Source organism: Sphaeramia orbicularis, chromosome 4 (genome assembly GCF_902148855.1).
Source record: "Sphaeramia orbicularis chromosome 4, fSphaOr1.1, whole genome shotgun sequence".
NCBI lineage: Eukaryota > Metazoa > Chordata > Actinopteri > Kurtiformes > Apogonidae > Sphaeramia > Sphaeramia orbicularis.
This window is the reverse complement of record NC_043960.1, coordinates 14,976,068-14,987,216: the sequence shown is the minus strand read 5'-3', so window position 1 is coordinate 14,987,216 and position 11,149 is coordinate 14,976,068. Positions and strand designations below refer to the sequence as shown.

General features: G+C 36.5%; 1 protein-coding gene across 1 annotated transcript; it reads right to left on the bottom strand.

Annotated features, from left to right (window-relative positions):
* Window positions 1-458: 458 nt before the first annotated feature.
* Window positions 459-9,501, bottom strand: LOC115417764 (methylcrotonoyl-CoA carboxylase beta chain, mitochondrial). Its single transcript, XM_030131811.1, has 13 exons — window positions 9,385-9,501; window positions 8,016-8,114; window positions 7,495-7,650; window positions 7,198-7,394; window positions 6,832-7,010; window positions 6,618-6,698; window positions 5,535-5,713; window positions 5,040-5,259; window positions 4,805-4,896; window positions 3,509-3,665; window positions 3,246-3,368; window positions 1,656-1,865; window positions 459-1,528 (listed from the first exon to the last, which is right to left on the bottom strand). Exons 1-13 carry the CDS (start codon window positions 9,402-9,404, stop codon window positions 1,442-1,444), a joined length of 1,800 nt encoding a protein of 599 aa, XP_029987671.1. The 5' UTR covers window positions 9,405-9,501; the 3' UTR covers window positions 459-1,441.
* Between the last annotated feature and the right edge of the window lie 1,648 nt (window positions 9,502-11,149).

Sequence of the window (11,149 nt, the reverse complement as noted above, 5' to 3'; positions counted from 1 at the left end):
TTAATATACTAATCATGATTCATGTCCATAAAAGCTCAAAATAAAGTTGAGGGTTATTACATGAAAAACAGATAAAATGGAGGAAAAAGTGAGTAAAATCAGCAAAATATATCATTAACTAACATAAAAACCAGTGTCTCCATCCACTGTCATTGATCCAACTCTCTATGGGTTTTATTGGGGAATCAATGTTGTAGATTATGTTGTTTCCATGGTAACTACAGAGCCTCTGAACGTCCAGATGGGTCATATCTGACGACCATGAAAAGATGAGAAATTGCATTTCACACCAATTATTTACATGTATTGATAGGATTAGTGGATCAACAGTTATTTAACTTTTTATATCAATAAATGATTTTGGTCATCAGTGGATGTTTGGGTCTTTATGGGTTATTCTTGCAATATCTTTTTTTTATATTACTGTGGCCATAATTCTCCATTATAATGTAAATGCACATGTCAGAAAAAGTATAAAAGTCCAAGTTGTTTTTAGGTATTTTAATGTAAACATTCAATGTTATAGCCTTGAAATAGCACCAGCACATTTGTGTAATCATACTTATATGTTAAACAGTGTTAACATTTTACACAAATCTAAAGTCATTTATTGATTTTATATTTTTGATGTGTTCACTTATGTTCCATCTAATTAATCACAGTTGTATTTCACCTAATTTGTTCACACAGCCTTTCAGTTCCAGAACAAATCAGACAAATAGGCAGCGTTTCAGGTTCAGAGCTGACAATACCAAAGAAAGCAGGATCTTCTAGAAAAATAAGTCGTCACAGCAAAATCTGTCTGTGATATGTTGAGAGTGTTTCAAGTGCTCAGATCCTTCACTGTATAAAAAGTGTTACAATTAAAGACAACAGTTTATTGATTATTATAGATGTATTTACATTTTTTTTTCTTTTACAAAAAACAATTACATTTCATTGATTCATTTACAGTACATTATTTACTAGAAAGTAGTATTTTAACAAAAACTACAGACATTAGTATCTATGAGGCACATTTGGACTGTGTGTTATCCTCAGATCGTTAAAAACAGTGAGAAATTTCTTCAGTCACTCAAGAAAATCTGAAACTACCCTGTTGCTAACACAATCGCATTTAGCACAGCCAATATTTGTTTTATTTTTGTAGCCCCTTTCAGCAGCAGAATTCACAAAGTGCTTCACAATAACAGAATAGACCAAGAAAAAGGCATCAAATGCAGAAACAGAGATTAATAAAACATAAGGCAAGACAAATAGTGTAGACAAAAGGGTTTTAGCTGCTTTTTAAAGGCCACAGTGTCGAGTCCATCCGTGTTGGATGAGGTCTTATCGCTCTTATTCTTGATGCATTAACAGTTCTTTTTCTCGCTTCCAAATGTGAATGCCTCGGTGTCAACATGTGTCAGTTTGAGGTAAAGTTTGTGTGGACGGTGATTGTTTAAATACGTAAAAGTGCTGACTGTAGTTTCTCTGTGGAAAGCTGATAGTGCTGCTGTTTGATGATGTCCAAACAGTCTCTAACAACCTGCAGACACAGACAGATTAGTGTGAAAGTCACGAAAGCATAATTCAACGTTAAATTATACCGGCAACAGACATAAGCTCTTCAGCACCCATAGTAATCAGAGCTCCTGAAAAATGTGATGTTTTACCTTCCTCGTGTCCTGAGGCAGAATGACTCCATCGTCCCAGAGTCTGCCGGAGGAGAAAAAAGCTGAGCTCTCCTCTTTTAATCTCCTGCTGAAATCCTCCTGCTGCTCATCATCAGGGTCAAACAAAGAGCTGGAGTGACCTGGAGCAGTGATGGACACCCTGGCGTTGGGCCACAGGAACAGGAAATTGGGGTCAAAGGCCCGTCCACACTAAAGACAAACAGAGGAATTATCAGGAAACCAACCTCTACCAAAATATCCTCAATTACTGGTATCAAAAGGGTGAAAAAATACAGTGGTTCACAAATTAGGGCCAGTATTCCCACAAGGGGGCGACAAAGACAACAGCTTTGTTTGCTCAGAGTTTGCCAAAATGACATTTTCCCATATTAACCCTTTCATGCATAGTGGTAACTACAGCGGACAGTTATACTACAGCTGTTCTTTTGTGTATTCATGGGTTTTGTTGTTTTAGTTCCATATCAGCCAACACAGTGGACACATATGCATCATCCCTAACACTGACATTCACACCATTACTGTAACTTTGCTGTTCTTGATAAACCTCATCTGCAGTAACATGTTTTAGTGTAAATCAATTGTTATTTGTTAGACACAAAGGTTTATTTTTGCATATTATCTCCATGAAGTGAGTAATAACTAGCATTAGAATATGTTAAAATGTGAGAACACATCAGATTAGCTGCATTAAAATGTTTTTGTTTCATTGTTTTCATCTCACTTTCTGATATTGGGTTTTAAACAAATGTTTCTTTACTTCAAAAATTAAATGCATGGACATTATGTAACTCCATGAAAAGAAAAAAAAACTCGATCACATTGTTTTTTTCATGCCTAAGGAGGAATAAAAACATTCAAGAAAAAAATCTTGACTAAGGTTGTCATAATTCATGCATGAAAGGGTTAAATAAAATCACAACACATTTAGTAGATGATCAAAAGCTTGTATATAAAACTATGTATGAGATATATTATTAGTTGTCAATCAAACTAGGCTAAACCTTACTCTTCTCCCAGTTTATCCGTATTGTTCCTGCCGACTTTTACTACTTTACAACTGTAACAATGTTTGAGAAACATCAAGTATTGATAACTCACTGGAAAAAAAGGCATATTTTTTTTCCTCAAGACTTACATTAACTCTGGTTTTATTGAATTACTTGGCAAGAATGTGTAGGTAGTTAATGACAGCACAAACCTCCCCCCTCCAAAAAAGCAGAACAATGCAAAGAAATGGAGTAATTACTAACCAAAGATAAGTGATGAACCAAAGATAAGAGAAAAAAAAATATATATTTATATTAATATTTAGGGTTTGGCTAATTCTAAAATTTAGCAACTACTGGTATACAAGTAATACTACTGTAAACTTTATTGTCCCCGAAGCGAAATTTGTCTTAGTACCACGAAAAAAATGTGGGGGACAAAAAAATAATCAAACACTACATTACTTCTACTATCATTTTGGAAAAAAAAAAAGGCACAGTGATATAAAAGTCTGCTATAAAAGAAAACCTAAAAATGACATAAAAGCTCCTTTTCTGCCTAGAGGATGATGACCCCCCTCACCATAGCATAGCTGTCAGCACCATGGCAACCACCAATCACCACGGTGATTTTGGGGACGGACGCACACGCTACCGCAGACATCATTGAACCCTGAGCCTTGAGACGGTTACTGTTGATGTCTGCCTAGAGAGGAAATAACACAAATTTCATGATTTATGTGTGAACAATACCATGGTTTTATAATATATGAAAAAAATGTTTGAGTAGGATTTCTATTTGTATGTGTACAGACATGTCCCATCTGTTATTCTGTGAGTTAATACCTGTCGTGCGGAGAGGGTTAACGGCGCTGTGGGTACTGTGTTCTGGAGGAAAAGGAGTGGGACGTCTCTCTGGTCACACAACTGGACAAAGTGGCTTCCCTTCAGAGCAGCTTCATATGTGATCTCTCCATTATTGGCCACTATTCCCACCAGGTGTCTAACAGTTCACAAACACACAGATAAATAACAAGTCGTCCAAGTCTGTGATGCATGTATTTTGCCAGAAAACAAACTTATGCGGGGCGCAGTTTGTTTTGGCCTGGTGCAGGAGCAGATTATCTGATTAAAGAGTTTCTGAGGTCAACTCCTAATCTCATGGGGGTGAAGGGTCACTGAGTCTGGATGCAGGGAGTAAACAATAACAGTGGGCACATGGATGACACTTCTTCAATCAGACTGAAATCATTCTGAGATTCCAACACAACTGTTTTACATCTATGCTCAATCTAGTCATCTGTGTATGTTTAATCAGTATTTAATCAGAATAGAACTCTTTTGACACATGCAAAGTAGTTTCTGTGAAGTATCTGCTGAAATATGACAGTAGTTCTAGTAGTTTTCGCCCCACTTTTACTGCGTTGTTCGACCATCAAGGACTTAAACAATCTTCCAATCTTTTACGACAGAAAACATGTACCAGGCATCTTCTACCTCCCTGGTTGTGTCCTTCTAGGAAAACCAAATGTTACACCAACCATACTGTAATAATATAGAATAATAGTGGTAATCATCTTCATTCAGCTGCATAAAAACAGTTGGTGGAATTAACAGAAAGAATATGTTTTGTCATTATATCGACATCATTTACTGACGTTTGAAGAGTTGTCTTTTAACATCATCATTCTTCTACTGCCTTTACTTTTTAATTATGACCTTTTGACTACGGTTTATAATTTATTTATATTTTTGATGGAATATGTCAGTAATGGGCTTTGTATATTTAAGTCATGTCATATCAACTATGTTCAACATTTACAACAAAGAGGAAAACAGAAATGATTATGTATATTTTCATATGAATGTATAATTTAACTATTATTAGACTTACATTCCAGTGACAGCAAATGGTTAACAGAATAAATAATAATATTGTTAATCACAACTATTTGTATAACAATTAAAGGCCAACTCTGTCTTCAACTCCAAGCAGAGATCAGATAACCGTTTCTATGGTAACTAAGGGCTAATGTTTTCCTATTGAATGGATTATCAGAAGCTTATATCTCCCCTTGATTCAACTGAAAGTTTTTTTCTAGAATATATGATTGTATAACTTTGTGTGTTTGTATATTTTACCCATGAATCTTTCCAAAACCAGTGACCAGTGTCGTTCCATAGCGAGCTTTGAACTCCTGGAAGCGGCTTCCGTCCGTCAGTCGACTGACGACCTGGAAAGACGGACAGTGACAACCATCAGCGTTGATCATAATTCAGTGACATAGTCGGAGGATGTCCAAATACTGGTCTAAAACCTAGTTTGTAATTTTCTGCAAAGTAGAACACAATCATTAAATTGGTGTTTGTTGTGTACCATTTTAGTGTCCAGTGTGTGGTTATAACTCAGGGGAGCGAGTCCTTGAAGCTCCTGTGAACTATACAGTGGCTCCTCCTCTGCTATCCTCTTCCTCATCTTCTCCTCATCCTCCTCCTCTTCCTCAGGGAGTTGAAAGTTGAGGGTGGAGATGATATTTCTGGTGTATTCAAACGCCTCCTTCTCCTCCCAGGCAAAATGGTCCACACAACCACTCACCCTGAGGACAAATCGAGATAAAGACGCTTGGAAAAAAAGAACTGAAACATTTTCTGATTACAGTAAATGCATTCTTTTTACTATACTTTTTATTATACTTGCACGGAGCAACTGTAACAGACAACAGTTTCACCTGTGATTAATAACTGACTGTGATCATTCATTAATCTACTTATAACATTAAGAAGATTCATTTTTTCTAACCTCATCTGGACCTCAAAACACAAAATGATGTGAAACTGTGATTTTATGTCCCTATTTGCGTTTTTGACCTACTCAGCGTGCAGCCTGGCTCCTCCCAGGTCCTCTGGGGTGACCTCTTCCCCAGTGGCCGCTTTAACTAGAGGCGGTCCACCCAAAAATATAGTTCCTATCCGATGAACCATCACTGCCTCCTCTGCCATGGTGGGAATATAAGCTCCACCAGCCGTGCACGACCCACATACCAGTGAAACCTGTGGGATTTATACAGACCAGGAGAATCAGGAATATAATCAGGAATATAATATAAACACAGCAGTAGATGACAATGACTCTGACATTGTCTAGTCTCTTATTTATCAGTACACTGTTAACGTTTCAATTCTCATGGAAAATCCAAAAGTTGCTAAGAATAAGCAAAAGACTGTAACACTATCTTGCTTGTTACTTGTTCACCTGTTCAATATTATAAAAACTATCACTGTTCCTGTAAATCTTCAATGGGTCCAGAATTGCTGCCAGGTAGGAAAAATTTAAATTCATCAGTATCCCATAATAAAGTGAAAATTATCATTTAACATAAAAAATTTCTTGTTAATCCAAAGAAACTTTAATAACAAGACACCGATTTTTTTTTTTTTTTTAATTTCTACAACCTGACAGCAATATATTTCAGTTGTTGGGATATTACTTAACATTATTCTAATATTTAAATGTCAGTGACAATTTCAAGATCAAACTAACCAGGAGCAGGCACTCTAGAAAACAATGTCAAACTATATCATGAACATTAAAGTTAAATAGTATCAGCTTCAGGGCCAAGAGAGAGAAAGAAATCTTTAAAAATTTGCTTAAAACAAAAAGTGCACAGAGCTCCTTAACAAATTAATTGTAGATTTAACTCAAATTAAGTAAGAATAAATAAAAATGAATATATATTGTAAATTTCAGTCTCACCAGCACCAGTTTATGATACACGCAACAGATAACCCAATTATTGGCCTTTCATCACTGTAAGTGGGATATTTTGTTTTTTGTTATACAGCAATTGTACCTGATATCATCACCTAATATTTCACATTTATTTAATAAAAAGTATTCACAGTCTAAGTTTATCGTCTTCTGTCTTTACATGGCTGTGTTTTCTGTTATGCTCACCTGTGGGATCTTCATTGCAGACATGATGGCTTCATTGTAGAACGTCCTTCCTCCCTGGTTCTTATCAGGGAATATTTCTGACTGCATATTTACATGCAAACAAAGAACCACAGATTAACATCAATCAGATTAATGCAACTAAAATTCTCATGTCATGTAAACACACCCTTGTGCCCTCAAACACTTGCAAATACTCTTGTGTGTATGAGTTTACCTGTAAAGGTAGAAAAGCCCCTCCAGAGTCGACCAGATAGACACAGGGTAGGCGATTCTGAATTGCCACTTCCTGTGCCCGCAGCTGTTTCTTCACTGTGATTGGATAAGCTGTGCCTCCTTTCACAGTGGCATCGTTGGCAATGAATACACACCACAAACCATTGATTCTACCAATGCCTGCATGGATGCACATACAGAGTTATATATTACAAAGAAGCATAGAGTAAGTCACACATATGCATGTCTTTGGTGCTTAAACTCAAGCCACTCAGATATAGGCCCAATCTTGATCCTCCCCAAGGGGTGAATTGGGATTAGGCCTTAGTCTTGGTAATAATTATGCTTGTTGTTGTTGGTTTCTGACCTGTCAGGCAGCCGGCTGAAGGGATGTCTCCGTACGGCAGACCCAGACCAGCGAATGGTGACAACTCCAGGAAATGCTCATCATCCAGCAGAAGGCGGAGACGATCCCTCACCAGCAGCTTCTTGTTTCTCTGAGTGTGTCTGGCAATGGCGTTGGCTCCTCCCCCTTTCTTCACTTTCTCACTGAATTCTACATATCTTAAAATCAACACAAAAACAGACATGAGGAATGGCACATAACTATATTTAAGTTAACAGGGCAACAGGCAACTTCAACAGTATAGATGTGATGGTGTACTTGTTGTGGCAGGCATTGCTGTTTCGGACGTTGGCTTCATAAACATGTTGGTGGATCGGCTGGAGAGGCAGGTCCAGCACTGGGAAGGCACTTCGTAGAGTTCTCCTCTTTCTGGCTGCAGAGCTCATACAGCGGACTGAACACTGCTCAGCCAGTCTGCAACACAACATTCATGCATGAAAAGTATATTCATGATTTATCTACAAAGTTATTAGATTATAGACAGAAAAATCATCTGTGGAATGCATGACAATGATTTTTTTGTTGCTACATTATACTGCATTAAGTGAAATATATCATAGTTAATCTTTGATAATAGTTTTTTTTTTACTGTTTACTCACTGAATTCCTGCAGAATTTGTCTGTCTTTTTCAAGCCAAACAAGACACAACCCTTGGAGCTAAACATCTTACTTCTACATCAAAATTAAACTCTTGTCGTTTCAAACTTATTCTAGTATTAGTTATTTTCATCAAACATTTCCTGCATAAGCTGTTTATGTTATATAGTGATGTAGTCACCTGTGTTGTCTCTCTGTAGTCTTTCTAAGTGTCCATGATGATGACAGTGTGAGAGGTAGCACAAACACTGGACGTAGTCTTCTTCTGCTACACACATTCCTTAGAAATGGACAAAGATAAATTAAGTCATGAAGACACCTGAAGGCATTGATTACCAGGTACAGCACAATATTTTCACAACATTTGTGGAGAATTTAGATGTTCTGGTGGCTTTTTGTTATTATTTGACTAAAATCATGCATATTTTAATCACTTTAAAACAATGTTTTATACAGTAAGTCTGAACCAGTTTGACAAAACTTGTCACTGATACAATAAAAACAACTTCCCTCCAGTTCAACAGCTCATTCAAAATGCTGTCTATTCAGAGAGCTTTTCTCCTCAGAGGGTAGAGAAGTTTCAGCAGACTTTCTGTTTCCTCAGTTATGGTGCTGAGCAAAAACATGTTAGTGCATCTAAGTCATATGATACAATGGCAAAGAAAATCCTCCAGTACATCCTGTGCAATTTGGATCCTGACCCAGGCAGCAGCGGGCATGTGTAAGGTATGACCTGCAAAGTGGATGATTGTCTACAGAGGTCAATAACATAAAGTGCCTTATGATTTTGTTCCATCATATGCCTTCGGACCAGCTTGCACTTTCAGATTGAGTCAACAGTTTATGAAATCTACTGGAAGGATGGACACCATTCCAAATACAGTCTCACATTTCATGCATATGTAGAAGTTCAAGTGGTTTGAGATGTGGTGACTGAAGACCACAGTATGTGATTCACATTATTTTCATCAAGCATTCAGTGAGACCTAGATGGGCACATCATCATGGAAGAGCCCACTCTCATTAGATTTCACTCAGCTGTCTGAATGAGTGGCTTTGAGTCCTATAACACTTGGCATCTACTATTTGTTAATGGTATAAGTACATTTACACACCACCAATATCTAAATATTTACTTGTGTGTTTACTTCACGAGATGCAATTATCGCACAAATATAACACATTCACCATATTACTGTTAGAAGTCACTCAGCTAATTACATTGTTAGATGAGTTACATGACTTTCACTAAATAAGCAGTGAAGTGTAAAGCAAGTTTGGAGTCAATTATGTAGAAATTCACACCGGCAAATTGAACATGTTAATCACCAAATATGTACGTGGCGCCATAATAACCTACAGGTTCATTCTGACGAAATATGTTTCTGTAATTGCATAAATCTACAGTAAAAATGAGTACGTGTTGTGTAGTTTGCTACAGAGTCCACAGCTTTAGCTCATAGGAATGTGTGCCAAAGGTCGTAAATACATCTGAATGAATTACATTGAACGAATCAATAATTTTATGGATTAAGAGGTAATACTCTTACCTTGCCATGCAGTGGAACATGTCTGTTTGTGCTGCTGTAAAACAAATATCTACAACAACTTTAAAACGCTAAAACTCTGACCTAAAAACACAACAGTGCTTCTTCTTCTACTTCTTCTACTATGGCAGTGAGGTTTCTTCTTCTTTGGTTGCACTGGCGGACTCCAAATCAACGTTGAACGTACATACCGCCATCTACAGGCCGTATATATATATTGTTGTGCACTTGCTGAAGAGACGTATACTTTTCTGTAGTATTATGCAAAAAAAAAAAAAAAAAAATCTCATGTTTTGTCAAAAGAGATGAACACACAAATTTTACTTGATTTTTTTTTTCCCATAGCATCGAACATGAGTGATAACGACAGGACAAAGATGAAAACAAACTATGCAAGTTTACAGTTCTAAATCTAATTCGTTATTTCATCACACCTAAAATTAAAAGTAAACAAATGAATACTCAACAGCCATGTTGGAGACAATGTAATCACAGGGATTCAGATCACACACACATGTTTTGGAAATGCTCAAATATCCAACCCATCTGAGGGAAGGTTCACTCAGCTCTCTGTGAAGTGTTGGGATATGCAATCCCAAATTCTTGTCTTGTTCTGTACCTTGGACATTTGGAAGAATCAGTGCATAAAGAAGACAGATATCTTGTCAAAATCCTTCTGGTGGCCGGAAAGAAGGCCATAACAAAGAACTGGCTTGAGACTGATGCTCCGTCTTATAAACAATGGATTTCAATCATAGATGATATACTTGTCATGGAACATCTTACATATAAACTGAAGTTAAAAGAAAATCTCTTTGTGAAAAACTGGGAAAAGTGGCTGACATTCAGAGACAAAAGTATCTGTTAAGGGACCTTAATATTCTGACACCATCACAGGCTGTTCTTTTCATCTGTTTTTTTTTTTTTTTCCTACTCCTCAACCTGAGGAGACTGTTTTGTACTGTTAAAAACTGAAAAATAAAAATTGTTTAAAAAAAAAAAAAAAAAAAAAAAAAAAAATTACAGTTCTAGTGCATCCATTTCCAAAGGGTCGGAATCATATTGACTGGAGATTATCAACTGAGAGTGGGTGGTAATATTTTTTTTTCTGTGGAATTGAAAAACAGCCTGATACATAATGTGCAAGTGACAGGACTAAAGCTGCGATGACAAAATCTCACCACTAGAGGTAGCCATTCGCTCACCAATTGACTAAGAGTTTGAATGAATGTTTTATTTTAAACAAAAAACACAATACAAACACCAACAAAAGCAAATACCTGAAGCAAGTTATCACCAGAAAAACAAACAAAACAAAAAAGTATTCTATTACAAAAAAAACCCCAAAATCCTTAATACAATTGAAGTGTAATTTACATGTCCAAAAAGGAGTGGGAAGAAGTCCAGAGATCATACATTTACAATAAACCCAAGACTTTAGCTTCAAGAGGAGTGATAGATATGATGTTTGATAGAAGTAAAAAACAAAAAAAAAAGCCTGGGTTCTAGATGTGGTAGTTTTTATGCTGGGAGAGCTGACTTTTGGGAAAATATGCTAGTCTATATTTTATAAGTACTGACATAAAAATTGATTGGTAAATTATTCTTTAAAATTTAAATGACAATTAATATATTGATACCGATATCTAGGGACTGAAGTTAGTAAATGAGTCGTTCCTGTTTTTAACTTAATTTCCCGTCATGCAGCTAGGTACTGTGCTTCCTGTCAAACGTCATAGGCATAGCAACATGACGGTAAGGCTATTGT